The 20,976-nt window shown below is 32.2% G+C and overlaps 3 protein-coding genes and 1 long non-coding RNA gene across 4 annotated transcripts; 1 reads left to right on the forward strand and 3 right to left on the reverse strand.

Annotated features, from left to right (window-relative positions):
- Positions 1–125: 125 nt before the first annotated feature.
- On the reverse strand, positions 126–6,764 carry LOC130900356 (retinol dehydrogenase 14-like). Its single transcript, XM_057810897.1, has 4 exons — positions 6,455–6,764; positions 1,468–1,826; positions 1,284–1,413; positions 126–583 (listed from the first exon to the last, which is right to left on the reverse strand). Exons 1-4 carry the CDS (start codon positions 6,540–6,542, stop codon positions 246–248), a joined length of 915 nt encoding a protein of 304 aa, XP_057666880.1. The 5' UTR covers positions 6,543–6,764; the 3' UTR covers positions 126–245.
- Positions 5,789–11,136, forward strand: LOC130900359 (uncharacterized). The gene is made up of 2 exons (XR_009060156.1): positions 5,789–5,857; positions 10,938–11,136. It is a non-coding gene; the product is annotated as an uncharacterized LOC130900359 (long non-coding RNA).
- On the reverse strand, positions 7,686–10,093 carry LOC130900358 (uncharacterized). Its single transcript, XM_057810898.1, has 3 exons — positions 9,877–10,093; positions 9,590–9,768; positions 7,686–7,916 (listed from the first exon to the last, which is right to left on the reverse strand). The coding sequence occupies exons 1-3, from the start codon at positions 9,962–9,964 to the stop codon at positions 7,782–7,784; spliced, it is 402 nt and encodes a 133-aa protein (XP_057666881.1). The 5' UTR covers positions 9,965–10,093; the 3' UTR covers positions 7,686–7,781.
- A 1,247-nt stretch (positions 11,137–12,383) lies between the features above and the next one.
- LOC130900360 (DNA-directed RNA polymerase II subunit RPB2) lies at positions 12,384–20,838 on the reverse strand. The gene is made up of 11 exons (XM_057810899.1): positions 20,676–20,838; positions 20,190–20,618; positions 19,478–20,126; positions 18,702–18,821; positions 18,318–18,649; positions 16,580–16,749; positions 16,258–16,516; positions 15,487–15,931; positions 14,193–14,409; positions 13,896–14,114; positions 12,384–13,119 (listed from the first exon to the last, which is right to left on the reverse strand). Exons 1-11 carry the CDS (start codon positions 20,692–20,694, stop codon positions 12,451–12,453), a joined length of 3,528 nt encoding a protein of 1,175 aa, XP_057666882.1. The 5' UTR covers positions 20,695–20,838; the 3' UTR covers positions 12,384–12,450.
- Between the last annotated feature and the right edge of the window lie 138 nt (positions 20,839–20,976).

The raw sequence follows: 20,976 nt of genomic DNA on the forward strand, positions 1-20,976 counted from the left end.
AGCGATCCGTCGTCTTTACGTCTGGAAATCGTCTTCATAGAATATAATAAATCATCAATGCTCTCGTCTATTCTTATGTGACCCCTCATGTTTAGTGTTAATAAAATAAAAATCAATTTCATCGACTATAAATGTCTTTGAGACGCATCAAAAATAGGCGCTGATAGATTTGAGGTAAAAATCATTATGAATATTTAATAAATACAAAAACAAATTAAAATAATCAATTTATTCCACAATAACCATCATTTAAATGGATTATAATTTTCTTCCAGTCCCACCATCTTCAAACTAATATTCCATAATTTTTTAGCCATTTCTTCGTTTTGGGCAGCAGCAGACGATTTGATTATTTTGCAATCGGAATAATATAAACCAGATTCGTTTGCACAATTTTCATCGACAGAGCAATATATTTGAGTTTGAGCTCCTTGTTCAGGAGTTTTGAATATATAAGACGTCGCAGTTTCTACAAGCCAAAGTAATCCTGGAATATAAAATTGTTTGGCGACGTGTCTACCGAGATCTGTTTTCACACAACCAGGATGGACGCTGTATACATTAACATCGTTTATTTTATTCCCTAAAAAAATATTCATTTAATATAGACGACAATGAAAAATGATTAGTATAGGAAACAGTACAAAATATAGAGGATCTTTCATAAGTAATATGATAATTCCTACGCCTCAATTCAAATATACCGTGACTTGTTAAAATTAGTCACTAAATCTAAGGAAAATGCTTCATTTTCTTTTAATTAATCTCTCTTTGTTTATTGACAACGCTGTACGTTCTTAATACAAATAGTTCGAATTACGACCACATTCAGCGAAAGTTGAGTGAAATAAAATCGAAGATCTTGGTGGTATTGAACTTCTACTACATCCTGTATTTAGTCTGGACCCTGCACCGTCAGATTACTATTCAAATCCATAGCGAAATTATCGAGTGTGAAAAAATTCGAGATCTAATCCTAATGAATGGTTTTACCAAAGTATCTTTGCTGAAAATTGCTGAGTAACCGAACATCTGGAAATATAACTTTAGTTATATGGAACAATCGTAGAAAAAGACACCAGCATTTTTTGCTTAAGGAAACCAATCCTAGAAGACGAATTCTCCACCAAGATTATACATTTTGGAACAAGGTGATCCGCCGTAAAGTCATCAATAATTTGAAAAACAATAAATCCATAACCGATTATAAATATTTGTTTTTATTTGTCAATCTCAAAACGTCAGTAACAACCCTCGTATCTACATTATTTTCTCGTACTTACGTTTCAGTTTAGAATCCAGTTCTTTGGTAAACAATACGTTGGCCAATTTACTTTGGCTGTAGGCATACAGCGGGCTATATTTCTTCTTAGACCAATTAAGATCATCAAAATCAATGGATGAGATAAATTTCTAAAATAAAATTCGATTTAAACTGGTGAAGTAACTAAAAAACGATGATCTCACATGGGCCTCTGACGAAACATTAACAATTCTTGCAGGTGTACTTCGTATCAATTTAGGCATCAATGATAATGTGAAGAGAAAATGTCCTAGGTAGTTGGTTGCAAATTGCAATTCATACCCATCTTCGGTCAACATATACGGGCTCATCATTATACCTGCATTATTCACCAGAATATTAATTTTTTCTTCGGATTGTAATAATTGTTTAGCACAAGCTTTAACTGATGTTAAGCTCTGAAGATCCAGATGCACAGCCTCCAATTGACCCAAATTTTCTTTATCTTCACATTGTTTTTTTATATCATCTATAGCATCAGCAGCTTTTGCTAAGTCTCTACACGCCAATATCACACGAGCACCTGAGGATGAAAATTTAAATTGTAGGTTGGTGACAGAAATATTCACTTTCAGTTTAACCATATCAGCATCAAGGAAACTTCCAGAAATCAAGACAAAGCTGGCAAAACCAATTGGACCACATCTGCTAAGCAGAAGGACTTACTTTATAAGTTTTAGTTCATATTTGTCTACTCGGCAGGTATCTCCATCGCCCTGAAGAACCTACTACACTGCCGTAGCTACCAGGACCACTTAACCGGCGATGGTAACATTAAGACTTGAAGAAGATATATAACGAAATGAGGATTAGTGCAGACGACGTGGAAGATCGGCAACAACGCGGAAAAGACCTAAGCCATATTCTTTAACAAGATACCAGAAGACTAAGTAAACATCGCAGGAAGAAACTCAAATCAAAGAAAAGCATCAGCCTGACGCTTCTACCCAAAGTAGGACCCATAGAAGAGGACACGAGGAAAACGCAAAAAGGAAATTTGAAAGCTAAAGACTCACCACGGAATCCAACTGAGGAATGTGACAGACTAGACCAGCGAAAGCTACGCCGGACAAACCGAGAAAACATCTGGACTACGATCTATATAGTGAGGAAAAATATAAGAGAATCTGTAGGCAATCTAAGGATTTGTCCCTTCTAGAAGCTATGAGAAACTACACCCATGGTGAACGCCAGTACTTAAGGAAAAGGAAGCACTACATTTAAGGTAGGAATGAACCCATGGAAGTAGGAAAGGAAACGAGCAGCAGAGAAGATAGACAACACCATCGGAAGAGATATGTGGGTGAATGGAAGCTCTTCGTGGTTGATAGATGCATTTTAGGAGGAGTGGGTTTGGACTAGGTGGGTGTGAGCCTTGGATGTCATCATATTGTCCTTGGTTGCTCCAATCACTTGACTCCGCAATAACATACAATACAATATACCATAGTTGGACACAAAAAATTGAACCGATGGTAAAAAAGATTGATTTAAAAGTGCAATGTCACTCGCTATTTGAGACTGAATAAATGGTTGATGTTGATCTGCAGGAGGTTAAATTAGGTATTAAATTCTTCCTGCTGCCAACTGATACAGTTTGAAAACAGGTATTCGTGATTGAGTTTTAAGTGAAAGTTATATTCACATTTAGTAATTACAATATAATGATTAATAACATCGTTTTTAGTTGCCACTTACCTCTAATAAAGAAATTTTTAACAGTTGCTTTCCCTATTCCAGTATTTCCACCAGTAATTACAACGATTTTATTGTCTAATCTGTTAATCGAAGTACACGAAACTGTATAAAATATGTTCATGATGGTATCGAGTATAAATCGAGATTAAGATGAAACTAAATGAGATTCGATAGAAAGTTTTTAAATACGTTTGTAGAAGTAGAAATTGTATAATGCACCTCTCAACATTCAGATTGTGCAAATATTAGTCTAGTCTTCAAGTTTAATAACGTGAAAAATATAGATAAAGGTTCTAAAAATATTAGAGATAACTTATTCGATTCGAAATCACCTCCAGAAAAATGTTTTTGAAGGATTTTAGTGCAGGTATGAAATGTTAACAAAATGAAAAAAATGGTATTTAGTTTTTCGTTAATAACTCGAAAAATATTAATATTTATTCAATTTTGAAAAAAGCTCGTTAAAGAGAAGGAAATTTAGGATAAAAAAAATCAGCTCCTGGAACTCTTTCTCTATTATTTATATTTTTAATTTGACGTTGAAAATAGGGCTCTGCGCGGCTTAATCAAATCGAATTGAAAGAATCGAGCTCCGTAGGGAAAAAAGTTGGTAATTATCTAGATTAGGTTACACCCCTCCGATTTCGTTAAAATTTCAGTATATTATAAAGAAAATTTTGCTGAAAAAGAATATATATATATATATATATATATATATATATATATAGGGCGCGGATATTATCCCTTAAGGTAGTTTTTTGCATTCAAAGAATCAAATAATTGTAATGATTTTTCAGTGATTGTAATATTTAAATTAATCGTTGAAACCTAACCTAACCTAACCTAACACAACCTTCTCTACAAAATGAAATGAAATGGGTTGCTGTTATCGAAAACTCTTCTCTGATTTTTTCTTGATTAGGTGGTCGACAATAAATAAAATAAGCGATGATTCTACATACAGTTTGTATATCTATTCGAATTTGATTAAACCAAGTGCCATTTAATGCACTCATTGCCCAATTGCACCACACGGTTAGATTAGGTTAGGTTAGGTTAGGTTTCAACGATTAATTTAAATATTACAATCACTGAAAAATCATTACAATTATTTGATTCTTTACACGCAAAAAAATACCTGAAAGAATTATTTCCGCGCCCTATATATATATGAATATTCTTGTTCAGCGTAATTAGTCAAATTTTTCAAGGAAAAATTAGACTATTACAGTAGGTATGACTAGAAGAAAAATGGGGGGCACATCATTTTTCCCATGTTTTGAGACCTCCTGAACACGATTATGATGGTTTTTCGAATGTCTGTAGTTTATATAAATATATATCTATATATCTGTTTAAGCTACAATTCTTATTTTCGTCTCTCGAGCAATTGCTATGGGTCCGATTTGGTTCAAAATTAGCATACATGGCTTTTTGGCGGCGGATTGATGTTATTAGAGTTTGGTTGAAAACAAATGAATATTTCGAGGGGTCTCAGTGCAAAAAAGTGGTTTTTGACCTTTGCTCACCTCTGCAGGTCAAACGAAAAGCGACTGAAAAATGAAATTTCACATGTAGGTTCAATTAGTTACGAGATGATTTCCTGTCTAAGGTCGAAACTTTCCATCACCATTTTATGGTCATTTTTGTTATATTTTCTTATTTTTTGGCCAGAAAAAGTTTAACTAGAGGGTTCGAACTTCGCATGCAAGTAGGGGTGATGTTGAAGAATTGTCTTTCTCAAGTTCAAAGTTTTCTTCTTCAGTTCTTCTAGCACAAAACGCCCAATAATACGAGTATGATCGTTGCTAGGGTGATTTTTTTTACTTCTCATTTTCGAAATTTCTTGTCATTATGACAATTTTTCCTTTGTTGTTAATTGGAATTGAGCAAGAGGGTTCGAGACCACCGCATCTATTGAAATTATGAATTTTCATTCGAGAGAGAGAGTTAACTTGTGAAATGAAAAGTTATTGAAGAATAGCAAATTTTCCATATAAAGAAATAAGATTGAGAATTCATATCATTTCCAAGAAATTCATTTTATCGAAAGATTTGTTTGTGTATTAGTTAAATTCTTCATTCGACGAAAAATTCGACTTTCGTGATGGAGCTCTGCTGCTCACGGCTTTTTTTTTCTTTATAACATACTAAAATTTTAACGAAATCGGAGGGGTGTATCCTAATTTAGATAATTACCAAAAAGTTTAATAACTATTTTTCGAAAAGTTGTTCAATTGTTAAATAAATAAGTAATGGGATGAAATGTATAAATAATTGGTCTACAAATTTTGAACTTGGAACGTGGAACCTTTTTGACATATTATATACTTCATAAGATAAAGTTTATTATTTTGTTAATTATAATTTTTTTAAAATAATGCAAAATTAAATAACTAGAATATGTGGATTTTTTCAATTAATATTTAGCTACGTCTGTTTTCATATTCAGCAATGACAATTATTTACATTTTTTTACGTTATTTGTTCATAAAATTGTTTTAATTAAATAAAAAAATTCAATATTTATCAATTTTTTTACTCTTTGCTGTCCAGTAATTAATTTTTAATTGATTAAAATCGATTTTATCATATTTTTAATTATTAATTGAGAAATATTTATGTTTTCAAAGTTTAGCAAAAAACATTTTTTACTAATTATTCAATCGTTAATTATAGTTTAACAATTTGTTATAAACGAATACTGATCGACGTTATATTTGTTTATGAAGCAGAAAAAATTTATAAAAAGTTATATATAAAAAGTGCAAAAATTTTTTGTCCATTCATTCTAATACTTTCTAATATCGTGTTATAATGAGTGAAAAAAATGTTTTTGCACTCTTTTGTATATAGGTAACTGTTTTTATAATTTTATTCTGCTCCAAAAATAAACGTTGTTTATAAGAAATTTTTAAAATAATAAAAAGTATTTTCAATGAATAATTACAATTTATGTTAATTTTCTTCAGAATGTCTCTTTATGGCGAATGTACAACAATCTAAAAATCTAAATATCTCATAAACCATAAATTTTATCGAGTTAAACTTAGAAACTAAAAAAATCGATTGAAAAATTTATTTTTACTATCTTTAAATTGTACAGATTGTCCCTGTAAAAGTTAACCTTTGGGCATGACTCGCTCCTGACCTACAGATAGTAGTTTGGAATTATTTATTCCCTCATGGACATACGTAATCATCAATTAAAAGTTTGAAAGTATAATAATAAATAATAAACACTGATTTTGAAACTTTAGAAGCGTGTAACTCAGAAACGAAGGAGAATTTTTTTACAGCATTATTCTCACGCCATCTACGCACTCCCGAACTTTTTGTATCAAGTCGCGACATGAATTGGTAACTCCACAAAATAGTTTTAACAAAACAATCGTTTGTTTTTCTTTCGATATAGAACTGGAATATTTAATTTATTAATTAGATTATACTTACTTTTTTCATAAAAATATTTGACTGTTAATTTACCGATTCCTGTATTGGCACCAGTAACTACAGCTACTTTTCCAGTAAGACCCTTCATGTCACTTATGTCATCTTGTTTTTATTTTTTTGATTAATAAAATTCTTAGCTCACTTAACCATTAGATTGGTTCGTATACTGAATTATTATAACGAAAGAATACTTTCGAAATAATTGGCATGAGGATAGTGGTCGCCACATAACGGCTCTACTGCCAACATTATTTTATTCTACCATACAAAGAGGTCATTGCACCGAATTTATTAAACGGTTTGGAGAAGAACTTTTGAATAATAAGTTTTATAATTGACGATTCGACGTTACTCGAATTGGCGTTTATTTAATAACAGGAAAGGTAATGGAAAAATTTTATTAGTCTTTTTTATTCTATACATATACAGGGTGTTTATAAATTCATGCGAAAAAATTTCCTCAGCCCAGCCCTTTCCAAGATATCGCCATTAAGGTGTGGTGAGTTTTTATTTTCTTTTTCTCTAATTTCAGTAATACGAAGTCTGGCTATTAAATAACGAGACTGGTTACGAAAAATAGTTTTATTATAAAAACTATTCTAAAATCGAATGCTTCCCTTTAATATACCACCTTCCCCTCGCCACACACATTTCCATACGTTTTTTCCATTGATCGAAACAGTGCTGGAAGTCTTCTTTGGAGAAGCTCTGGTTTACCGTCCCTTTCAAAGCATATTTTATCTTTGGAAACAAAAAAAAAAGTCGCGCGGTGCCAAAACTGGTGAGTACGAGCACTGGAGTGCCCTTACTACGACCAATGGTGAAGAGAAAGTAGTAGAAAAGAAAACAAGCAGCAAAGAAGATTGATAACACCATTGGAAAAGATATGGAGATGAATGGAAGGTCTTTGTAAGGGCAAACCAGAATCCTCATGATATTTTAAAGCACATTGAGTGACATTTTTTGCCTCATACATTAAAGAGAATTTTTCGAAATGATATTCATGAACTACTGTCAATATCGGACAAAAAAGTGGTTTATGCACGATGGTGACTGAAGCACCATCGAGCATAAACCACTTTATCAACAGTCGGACTGCAATAACCGTTGAACTGATCGCGCAAGGCTCCAACATTGTCCCCTCGATTGTGCCGCTAATTTTGGTGACATAAAAAAATTCGACATTCAGGTTTACAATAAAAAAAAATTAAAATAATTTTCTAAAAATATCTGTACGGTGTGTTTATTTATGTAATAGGAATATAATTATTTCGAGAGCTAGTTGTACTTTAAATATTGATAAAAAAAATCGCGTCTGATGTTTGTTTTAAAGTTGAAAAGATCCACAAGACGTTTCTTTTTTGTCTAATGAAAAGAAAATACTGTCGTCGCTAATACTTGAATTTATACGACTCATAGTAGGTTCATTTGCAATAAGAACATCTTCATAAGTGTGAAGTGGCTAAAAGAAATGAAAAAATAATAATAACGGATACAATAATTCAACCGATGATCGTTAAATAAAATTTAATTATATTTGAATCTCTAACACTCTGGTGACGAAATTTGAGTAGGTAAGGCCTCTGTAAGGCCCATATTCGAAATATTGCTTGCACATTTGGAGCTCGGATCTTGAGGATGATCGACTCAATACAGATGAGAGCAATTCGACTTATAAGCGATCTAAAGTTGACCACAAACTTAATTAGCTTAGAACATAGAAGATGGATCGCCAATCTGACATAATCCCACCTAGAGCAGTATCTCCAAGACCTATTCGACAAGTACACGTGGTTCATGAACATCGACTTCACCTGCAGACGCCCAGGACGTCAATTTATTTAGATTCCTTTCTTTTAAGAAGCGCAAACTTGTGGAATCAACTACCAAGGCACTTTTTTCCCAAACCCTTCAAAGAGCAATATCCACAGGCATCTCCACACGGCAGATACCATTCGAATTACTCGTGTGCTTGATTTTTACATAAAAAAATTAACACTTTTCGCGCCACACCATATACTTTTCCTTGGTGGCGAAATTTGAAATTAGAGTAGGTAGATCGAACCTCAAAACCCAATATCTTGTAGCGAAGTGCGTTCACGATCAAAACCGAGCTCGAAAACATTCTCGAGTTCCTAAAAATACCTTGAGGATGCTCGACTCAATACAGATGAAAGCAATTAGACTTATAAGCGATCCAGAGTTGACCAAAAACATGGAGCTTAGAACATAGAAGATGGATCGCCGTACACGTGGCTCATGAACATCGAATTCACCTGCTGACACCCGGGATAATTTATCATACTTCCCCAGTGCCCACCCTTCAATACTTTCATTTTATGTTCTAATATTTTTTGTTGATTTCGAATATCTTTTTCCACTTAATCCCTTTCAATTTTTCAGTATTCCACTTCCCAGTTCTGCCACTACGACCTTTTTTATTATCTTTATTTCTTCCTTTTCTTTTGGCGTCAATTACTTCGTCTACTTTTTTTTAAATCTAATTGTTTCGTTATGTTCGTTATTACTTTTTCTAAATCTTGTTTTGTATATTTTCTTTTAAGCCGTAGATCTTCTTCTTTCTTTTTTGGGTGCCCTCTTCTAACGAAGATCGGCGATAACCCCAGCAAAGTCATTTCTGTCTCTGTCCTTTCTTATCGGCGTCTAAGAGTCTAAACTCGCGAATATTCTTCAGCCATGTAGCCTGACGTCTACCAGGATCACGTTTTCCCTCGATTTTCCCTTCGATCAGAAGTTGCAAAAGTCTGTATTAGTCATTTCTATTTATGTGTTCCAGATACGAGGTTTTTCGAGTTTTTATTGATTCTATTCTTCGCGTTACTGATATGAGCGGTCCAGGGAATTCTCAGTATCTTCCGAAAGATCCACATTTCGAAACTTTCTATACAGTAGATAGTAAAGTTTATTTTCATCAATTCCTTTCAATTAATTTTCTTTTAGTTTTTGATTTTCTAGCTGGAAGTATCACATTCAGGGAAACAATATGTTTCAGCTACATAATTTAACATAACTTTAAATTAACATCCTGTATATAAATTCGGTTTAGGTTGTCGCTGCTATTTTGGATATTCGATATTGGAAAACAAGCTTAAATTTAAAAAAAAAATTACTTACGACAAATTTTTTCAATGGTACCAGAGTAGTAGGTGGTAATTTCGTGAAGGGGTTGAGAATTTTTTTACCCTGAATCATCAGTAATATAAACCACATATAATCACTTCTGATTAACATTTCTTCGACATTTTTGTCCATGTCGTATAATTTGTCCAACCATATGGATATTACTCTTCTATCTTGAAAATAATAAAAATTTACTTATACCGATAATAAATTTATAAACAACGGAATTAATTATTTTAATATCGATTTGAATTTAATGAAAAATAATTTTTGAAATTTACCACTGGGACATAAAAATTGTTGTAGTGCTTTAACCATCCTGTGATTATAAAGAAAATGTTCGTTAAGAGCTTTTAGAGGATTTGCCATTATGGAAATTTTTACGAAAATGAAAATTGCAATGACATATGTATCTGATTTTTTTTCCAAATGTCAAACAAAGATTTATTTAGTAATTCATTCAAAATAAGTATTTTCCCACGACCACTTATGAAAATGATAGATTGCACACTCGTTTTTACATAAGAAAGTAGCTTATTTCACATATGTACTAAAAAATAACAAAATATGTATTGAAATGCTTCTTTTTCTTATGATATATATGGTCTCGAACGATAGAGGGAGTACGCGAACACAATATGAACCTGGCTGGGTACCGAATGGTAAAAGACCAAATTTAAGAAGACTGAAGAACTAGACAATATGATTTTTTGAGGTTATATTAGTGTTTACAATAAAAATTCAAATATTGTATCAACTAGTATCTGCAAAATAATTTAAACGTTGAAATTAAGTGTTATTACTATAACTGGGTAATGTATAAAGTGGTTGAATGAAAATTTATTGTCCATAGTGAAAGAAAACATTCTTTTCGTCACACGTGTTTACATACTTTTCAACACATGTGTTGATATTGTTTAATTAACTTTCTCATTTAAAAAAAAAACACGTTTTTAGAAGAATTTTTTACGTGATCGTAGGAAAAATAGTGTACACAACTCGTCGGAAAGTTTAAAACTGATTATGTAATATACTATTTCCTCTTTTTGTCAATGTAACATTGTCAAATCAATGATTAAAAATGTCAAAGTAGATTAAATAAATTTTTAAAAAGTCCATTTTCTATGTTCTATGAAAATTGCAATCACCTATGTATCTGATTTTTTTTCCAATGTCAAACAAAGATTTATTTACTAATTCATCCAAAAAAAAGTATTTTCCCACGACCACTTATGAAAATGATAGATTGCACACTCGTTTTTACAAAAGAAAGTAGTTTATTTCACACATGTACTAAAAAATAACAAAATATGTATTGAAATGATTCTTTTTCTTATGTTAGATATATATGGTCTCGAACTATAGAGGGAATACGCGAATACCATATGAATCTGGCTGGGAGCCGGAAGGCAAAAGGTCAAATTATAGAAGACTGAAGAAGTATACAATATGATTTTTTGAGGTTATATTAGTGTGCAAATGATTTTAACATTAAAATTATGTGTTATTACTATTGTAATAATAAAGTAATTGAATGAAAATTTATTCTCCATAGTGAAATGCCCAATGTGCACTATAGGCGTTGTACTAATACAATGCAATACAAGATGTTCCATTCGAACTCTATTGATTCTACAGGTCTTAGATAGGTCGGTTAGGAGCCGTTGTGCACATAGACCCTTCGCGTCTCACTTAAACCTACCATAAATTGATGTTCTTTGGAAAGCTAATCAAATACTTTGGTTTGAACCTTTTGAGGTCACAAGTGTTTCTTGTTTCTTCCTCCTCCAAGTACCAGCACACATCCATATTGTCCGTGATGTGTCTATTATGGTGACAGCGTCTTAATTGAACGAGTACGGTTAAACCGCCAGTTAACATTTGATTTCGCGCCTGTTTACGTGCATCAGCTTGTGTTATATCTTATAATACTTTTCGCTACATCCCGAATGGCTTCTAGGACCAATTTACTGATCCCAACCTGACGAGCGAATTAGCCTCAACGTTGCTCTAACATTGCATCTTACTGCCATCACTCAACAAACTTTTTACACTCCAGCACAATCCCAGAGCACACCCTTTCAGCCCTTATGACTTTTATTGCACTTTTTCCTGGCCCATTTCAATACGTTGTTATAAACTTCTCTTTTCCTGATCTTTTTCATGCCTCGGTAGATTTTTCTTTTGTATTTTGTTTGGTCAAATTTTCTTCTTTAATCTTCTTCCATTCTTTCCCCAGTCTTTGAACACGTGCGGTACAAAGGAACCTGAAGTTTCCCTTTATTTTTTATTTCGATCACTTTAGAGATTATTGAAACAGAAGTAAGTCCTCCCACTTGTATTGTGATACCACTCCGAAGAAGGTAAGTTCGTTCTTCCTTCTCACAATTTGACGTGTACTGATGATCCCGCATCTTCTTCATAAATAACCGGATATGCTCATGCTCCGTTAGTAATAGTTTACGTCTCTATACTTTCTGCTCAGTCCTTCACGTTTCTGATTAGTCAGTGGATCATCCATCGTCTTCTATTCTGCTATCTTTGGAGTTTCTTCTCTTTACTACTAAGTTGTTTTGCTGGTTGTATGTTTCTGCATTTTTGTCATCATTTTACCGGTTTTATATGTAGAAGTCTGGCAATAAATGCATTTAAAACAGACCGTGGGATTGAAATGAAGACGATACGACGTTTGATATCAGGATAGAGGAAAATAAACAAAAGGATTTCTTTAAGCCTCCCAAATCTTCCTCTTAAGTAAGAGATTTGGTTAACACTCAACAAAAAACGATTTAATTTCAATTTGTATTTATTGGAAATAAAAAATAAAATAATACATTCTTAGTCATAAACTCAAGTTACAATACCATAAGACGCGGAGCTATATTCATGGCCATCAATTCTTGAAACAGCAATTTAGCCGCATACGGTAATCTAACTTGAGATATTTGCGTTTTATTTTTACAACCTTTACATTCGAAAGTATTATTCCTCAAATTTGCGATGGCTATCAATCCGCAAAAATTACAAATGTGTATTCTATACGGGTCGGATACTTCGAATAACCTCTCCCTCAAAAATTGCGCGGCTCCGTGCGATATTTGACAATCACGTTCCATTTCACCAAAACGTAAACCACCGTCTCTGGCACGACCTTCCATGGGTTGTCTTACAAGAATCTGTAAAGGACCTCTAGCTCTAGAATGTATTTTATCGTCCACCATGTGTTTCAATCTTTGATAATAAGTCGGTCCCAAGAAAATTTGAGCGTTGATTTTTCGACCGGTGTGTCCGTTATACATCACTTCGTTACCTCTTAATTGATAACCGTATTCTTGAAGAAGCGTCGAGATTTTTTGTACGTTGACGGCGTCGTTAAAAGGCGTCGCATCACCTATTTCTCCCTTATTCGACGATACTTTTCCTTGAATGCACTCGATCAAGTGACCGATTGTCATACGAGACGGGATAGCGTGAGGATTGATTATAATATCCGGGGTGATGCCTTCGCAACTGAATATCATGTCCTAAAACAATTTAAAATAGACTTTAGCAAATTGATCACGAAAAGAAGCGTACTGTGGAAGTTAGGTTAGGTTAGTTTCAAATTCTTCCGTATTTTTTATGAATGGTTTAGTAAGGAAAAATATATTAACGGGAAAATCTTTATATTGGTTTTTACCGAACGATTCTTCAACTTCTCGATGCCGTGCTTGTGGAAATATTTGTGTTTTATCTCAAAGTAGACTTCAGTTTTATCAATTGCTTCTTTATTTGAGCTTCAATAGTCACTGGGGGGTCAGATCTGGTCTATATAGTGGATGAAGAAGCATTTCAACCATCGATTTGTGCATCGGTGCGTTATCTTGGTGAAACAGTGGTTTTTTCTTAGACATATGATCCAATAACTAGTATTCGTTATTGATTGTATTTCTCTTTTGGAGATAGTTGATGAAGAACATTCCAAAATACTGAAGCCATAACCTTTCTAGCTGATTGTTGGAAGCTTCGGAGGTGGTTCATTAGCTGCAGTTGATGATCTTTTTGATTCCAGAGTGAAATAATGGATCTGTTTCATCCATTGTCACATATCTGATTTATTACGTGTAAACATGACCAAATACTGCTCTGAATCATCAACACGTTGTTGTTTTTGATCGACTGTGCGTAAACGTCGGATTTGACCATCTGTGTCAGTTACATTACATTCAGTAGTTAAATATTTGTTAAACTGAGCAGAAAAAAGTGATATTAACAAAAATTTATGGTGAAATTCATCACATGATAAGAAAAAATGTCTCACCTCTTGTCGATATTGGATACCGCAGGTTCCTTTTTGTCCATGTCTTGATGCGAATTTGTCTCCGATTTGTGGTATCCTTACGGATCGTACTCGAATTTTACAAAATTTGTAACCTTCCGAATTTAACGTTAACATCACTTGATCGACAACGCCAGTTTCGCTGTTACGGAGAAAAGTTGAGGCGTCTCGTTTTGTGTAACGTTTCGTTGTACCCTCCAACTACAAAAATTTTATAAGCATTTATTTTAAATAAATTTATTGTTTAAAAATATCAATATCAATATCAAAATTGGTTACCTCGTCGTCATTTTCTGGTAACGTCATCGTTTTTCCAATCACAACGTCATCACCGGAAACACGAATACCCGGCGATATTATACCATCATCATCTAATTTATCATACAGAGCGTTTCTCATACCTTGACAAGTTTGTCTGGTAGGTTTTTCGAACTGTTCTTCTTGATCACCAATTCGTTTCGATTCTGCATCTTTGTACGAACGATAAAACACCGATCTAAAACGCAACTCCGCCGTCAATAAAATAATAAATTTAAACAAAGTCGAGTTATTGAACACACTGTATATACTGAACACAATGTTTACACCACCACTACACCAACGCTTAGATTCGGTCTCTGAAGATCATAGCTCGGTTATCGAAACGATCATATTAGACGGTGTAATTGTGAGTGTTGGTGTAGTATTTTCACTATGAATATCAACAAAGGTTCTGTAAATTCCAACTTACATTGTATATACTGAACACACTGTTTACACCACCACTACACCAAAATTTAGATTCGGTCTCTGAAGATGATAACTTGGTTATCAAAACGCTCATATTAGACGGTGTAATTATGAGTGTTGGTGGAAATAGTGTGTTCACTATGAATATCAACAACGGTTCTGTAAATTCCAACTGACACTGTATATCAAGTTCATTCGAGAATGGTCAAGAAATTCAAGAATATTTATAAGAAAAACTATAAATTTTTTTCAAAATTGCTGTCGTATTTTTTGATAAAAAATATCCTCTAAAAAATCCTCAGTGTTTTTATTATAAATTTTTTTTGTATAAGAATGTTGAGTTGATTTTTTAATGTCAGGTATATTTGAGAAAGATTAAAATTTGGAAATGGTATAGAGACAAGAAAAAGTATTCAGACAAAAAAATTTAAAAAAAAAATTATGAAAAAAGTATTGTACAAATGTATACAAATAATGTTGGAAATTATTATATTTCCCAAATATTTTTTCTAATCATCATCACAAATTCATTTTTGTATAAGAGTTGTAATGTCAGGTAATATATACAAAAAAATTTGTAAATAATTATTATTTTTCGAAAATTTCTGTCAGTATTTGAACCAGTAAATAATTATTATTGAAAAATCACCAGAAAAATTTCTTTTATATATAAAGATTCCAAACTAATCGTGTAACGTTAGATGTATTAATGAGGAATCAAAAAAAGGGAAACTAAAGGAAATATCAACAATGAGTTATTTATATTTTTGATACAAAAAAATCCGCAATAAGGTCAAATCGATTCAAGAAAGATCGAGAAACAAAATAAAATGAATAGTTTTACCTAAAAAATCCTCTTTCCACAGCAGAAGCATTCAAAATAACGGAATCTTCTTGATTATACCCAGTATAACAAGCAATCGCTACTATACTATTAATTCCTGCGGGTAATTCTCGAAATCTAAGGTACTCCATCGATCTAGTGGTTACCAAAGGTTTGTGGGGATAATACAAAACATGAGCCAGCGTATCCATTCTAACGTGAAAGTTCGTTATGTAAACCCCCATAGCTTGTTTACCCATAGCACTTTGATAAGTATTCCTGGGACTTTGATTGTGATCCGGAAACGGAATAATCGATGCGCATACACCCAATATCATGGCCGGATGGATTTCGCAATGGGTGTAAGTTGTACAGTAAGCGTATTCTTTGTCTTGTCGCAAATCTTCTGGATTCATTGCAATCATTACAGTTTCTTCTTCTAACGTATCGATATATTCGACGACACCTGTAAAATTGATCAATTTTGACAAAAAATCGAATAGTAAAAGGTCAGTAGTGACATCTAGAATATTCTAATCTGATATGGAAAGTTGGTTGAGGATAATTAGGATAATTTATAATAAATAAGAAAATACTAGAAATGGAAATGTAAAAAACACAATTGGAGGTAGTGTGAATTTTTCATGGTGGTAGTGACCCTTCAAGCTTATCTTGAAGGGAACGCAACACCGCTGGGTTTTTCCTCTAACTATATGATAGAGATGAGTAATGAAAATACAGGTGAAGATATAATTATGGTGTAATCAAATTCTTGCACTTTGTTTTTCTTACCGGACGCTACTAGTACTTGCCAACCGTAGTTATTGTATTCTCTTTCTTTCAACATATCGATATGCCTTTTTTTAAGTAATAATTGACCGTTTTCAACTATCAATAAAGGTCTGCAGATTCTTCCGGCGTCTGTATAAATTCTTATCTCTCGATCTCGAATATCTCGTATCATAGATACTTCGGATACTATAATGTCCATCTGTCTTCGGAGTTTTCTTAGGGTCGCCATTAATTGTTCGGGATCTCGATGAATACCGACCTGAAATAGAAGAAAGATTGTGTATTTTTTTTTGGTAACAGTTATTTTAAAACTTTTATTTACCCAACAGCCATTGACGAATATTTTAGTAGCGTTGGCAATTGCAGAGGGCGCTATTTCCTCCAAGTTTTCCATAGACCATTCTTCCAAGAACTCTAATATAGGAGAGGGTTGAGATCCGACAGAAATATACGCCATCAAGGCCAAATTTTTCACAAGACCCACAGCCGCCCCTAAAAATATGATTTACGAATTTATAATTATTACATCAAATTTTTAAATAATTGTTGACAAAATATTTCACTTCTTGTAGCCTTTTTTATATGCTTAATTAAACATATAAAACAATTTTTAATAGAAAAAATCATAAATCTTTTTTAAATATTTATTATTATACTACCATTAGAAGAAATGAAAAATTTGTTAATATTCTTTATATATCTTTCAATGATTCATTTAAAATTCTGACGTATTATAGAATTTTTTTTATTGAAAAACAATTTTTAATAATCAAATTCGTAATCGAATTGTTTAAATAACTAACCAATAATTTTTATCTTTCAAGAATTCTTAGTAGACTATAAAGTAATAAAAAAATATTAACAATGGCATTGTTTGTAAGACTAAAAACAAATTTCCAATCTGGTTACATCAAAAATCGACAAAATTTTCGAAAAAAATTTGATAGAATTAAAAATTTTTTGATTTACATTCATTGCTCTTTTCACTTAAAAAAACTTTTTGTCTCAACCAAATATGATTAAATTTTTTGAAAATTGATAGTTTTATTCATTAGAAAAATGGACCGTTTTTTTTTTAAATAACCATTTTTGACAAAATATTATAATTTTTGAGGAAGAATTATTGAAGGAAGAAAATAAAAAAAGAAATACTGGAGTTTGTTTTCTTGCTTGTACGCTAAATAATTGAATTATTTTTACTAAGAAAAAAGTTTCAAAAAAGCTTAAAATTCACATTTTGTCCACTAATTTTTATCAGTTTTGTAATCTATTAATTAAAAAAATATATATATCACATAGGTACTTTAGGAGATAGAAATAAAAAAGAGCTGCTATTCTTTATTTTCATTTTGTTTCACCAAATATTGAGTTTTTGGATTTAAAAAAATTTCGTTTTTATTTTTTTCGATACTTTCATATGTTAGTTTTTCATCGTCTAAAAATGGAAGTAAGAACAAATAACAAAATGAAAAATAGAAAATTTTTCTCTGAAGATTTATAGAAAGCTTAATTTTTTACCAAAATAATGAAGCGATTTCAAAGGTATAGTTTTTTTAATGTCATTTTCAAGTAAACCAAAGGTCAAATATTAGATTAAAAATTTTGCAGTGATCCACAACAAACATTGGAAATTATTAATAAAGGTACAATAAGAAAATGTAGATGATCCACTATCAAATTTCATGCAGGGGTTGAAAAGATTGTCTTCTCGTAATAGAATCCCCCATAGGAAATACCATCATTATGTTTATAATCGTTTCTTTTATATTTCAATTCTTCAAACAATTAAATATGAATTTTTTTTCCAATTTTGTTGAAATCTATTTTTAATTATTAACAGTTCATTTTCTGTCAAAAGACGAATCAGAACTAGAAGGTATTTTAATTTTTCCAAATACTTTTGACCAAACCAGGGACATGCCTCAGAAACAAAATACCGAAAAAGTTTATTAGCCCAGTAATTCAGCAAGAAAGGGGGTCCTGGTGTACCCCAATATACCAATATACATACATCATTTTAAAGATATAATTAACAAGCATATATAACAAAATGTAATTACCTTCAGGAGTTTCAGCAGGGCATATCATTCCCCATAAAGTATTATGTAACTGACGTGGTTTAGCTAATTTACCATCTCGACCTATAGGCGAGTTTACACGTCTCAGATGTGATAAAGTTGAAGCAAATGTCAATCGGTTCAATACTTGAGACACTCCAGCTCTAGCTTGATGAGCTTTCTTCTGATCACCCCAATTTCCAGTAGCTAAAGAATATCTCAAACCGTCAGTAATCAGTTTCGTTTTTATAGCCAAATCTAAATTGAAATCCTTGCCTCTATCTATGAATTTTTGGGCATACATTCTCACTTCCTTCATCAGATTCTTGAATAAACTGAAAGAAACTTTAAATAATTTTTGTCTTATGGATTATTCGGTTTATTCACCCTCTGAAAAGAAAAGCTAATAAAGGTCCTGCCAAATCCAATCTTTTGTTTCCATAATGATCCCTATCGTCCAATTCTCGACGACCTAGAGCAGCTAGAAGTAACCGATGGACCATGTATCTAAAAATGCAGTAAATAGAATTTTAAAAAGAAACAAATTGAATGATTGTCTGAAAATTTTCAATAATAACACATGATTTTTAGTCGACTACACAACATGTCTCCATTCATATACTGGGGTTGTTTTTTTTTCAACCTCCAGACAGATGGTGTCAAAAATTTGAAGATGGTCAAGCTGATGTTCATGATGAAGGGGGTCGAGGACGCAAGTCTATCACTACAGATGATATTGTTAGGCGAGTTGACCAAACCATTAGGGAAACTCGAAGATGCACCAAAAGTGAATTATTGATGCGATTACCAGAAGTTTTAAGATCTGCCATGTACTCTATCATTACTGAGCACTTGGGCAACAGGAAAGATTTTTTCTTTTAGAAGATGTATAATTATTTATTTTTTTTTAATGTGTGGCACAAAATTAATTTTTACACTTTTAGCAAATTATGCTACACATAATAAATTTTATTTCAGGATTTGGGTGGAATAATTAAAGCTTTTTGTAAATGTGGCCTTATTTCACCAAGCACTTCATATTACAATGTTATAATTTTACAATGTCATGACAAAAATTAGAAATGATAAAAATTTTTAAAATAATAATGATTCCTATTAGAATTTTTTATCTATTATAATAAAGAACTTTTTGTCACACTTACCCCAAAAAATAGGCTTTCTTGGTTTCACAAAAATCTGATACCCCTACGTGAGGCAACATTTCTTTTTGCAAAATTTCCCTGGCATATTTGATACGTTTCTCTTTTGTGACACCAGGTCGTGCGCCTCTCGCTCCAATAAAATTCAAAGCAATATTTTGTTCTTGAATAACAAAAGCTTCATCCAATGACGGTTTAACCATTTCCATCAATTCCGGATCGTCGAAATCGTAAATTATATGTTCTAATATATCTCTGTCAGCCACGAAACCTAAAGCTCTGAATACTATCATAATTGGTATTTCCTGTTTTATATACGGTAGAATAGCAATAATACGTTGACCGATTGCAGCTTTTTTTATGGCTTGTCCTCCTCGAGCCATCATATTAACCCACAATGTAGACGTCGGTCTCGAGCTGTGTTCTAAACAAGACCTTATCTCAGATTTGTAAGCATATTTTCCATCTTTCATTGAAAATACATAAACTGTATTAGTTGCCATTTTTTCTTGAGCAATTAGTACTTTTTCTGAACCATTTATTATGAAATATCCCCCAGGATCCAAAGGACATTCGTTCAATTCTGTTAAATCACGATCCGTCAAACCACTTAATAAACAATATGTCGATCGCAACATTATAGGAATTTTACCTAATTACCAAAAGAAAAAGTTTAACAATTACCAAAATATACAAATTTATATAATTAAATTACCTATAAATGTTTTTTGGTGTTGAGTTTCAATGGGATCCTCTCCTTCTTTAACGATAGTCTTTGTAATATCCACATATAAAGGAGCAGAATATGTTAAATTCCTTAACCGAGCTTCATTAGGCATCATAGGAGATGGTGCACCATCTTTCTCCCAATGAGTAGGTTTTGATAAATAGATCTGTTCAAATTTTAATAGATACCTTGGAGGATTTTCAATTTCCCCGGTTGTATGTTGAGCTTCGGCTTGTAAATCAATTTGTGGGGAGTCTTCTACGATTCTTTGCACAGACATTTGAATGAATTCATCGAAACTATCCAACTGTTGACGTACTAGACCTTTCTCATCAAAATAAGCATTGATAACAATCCAACAGGCTTCTTGCCATAATTCAGCACTGATTTCTTCAGTATCCTCATCATCAAATTGATCTAAAATTAACAAGTAAGAATATCCTTCGTATTTTGGAAATATTTAATGATAGTTACCATCTTCTTGTTCATACATTTTGATATTTTATATTACTTATATTAGAAAAAAATCAAAACAAGCTTTTATTTATTTATAAAATGGAACTACAACGAAATACTTATAGACCACAGACAAACTACTTATAAACGACACTACAACATATAAAAATATATGACAGTTGAAAGCTGACGTAACATTTTCATTGCCTCTACTTCTGTGCTTCGGTAACCAGAATACTTTTTGGTGAAAATATTCTTATTCTTTTACACATTACAAAATATTAATTTATTCAAAATAACCTCTTTATTGTTAGTTTAA

This window comes from Diorhabda carinulata, chromosome X, assembly GCF_026250575.1.
Source record: "Diorhabda carinulata isolate Delta chromosome X, icDioCari1.1, whole genome shotgun sequence".
In the NCBI taxonomy this organism is placed as follows: Eukaryota; Metazoa; Arthropoda; class Insecta; order Coleoptera; family Chrysomelidae; genus Diorhabda; species Diorhabda carinulata.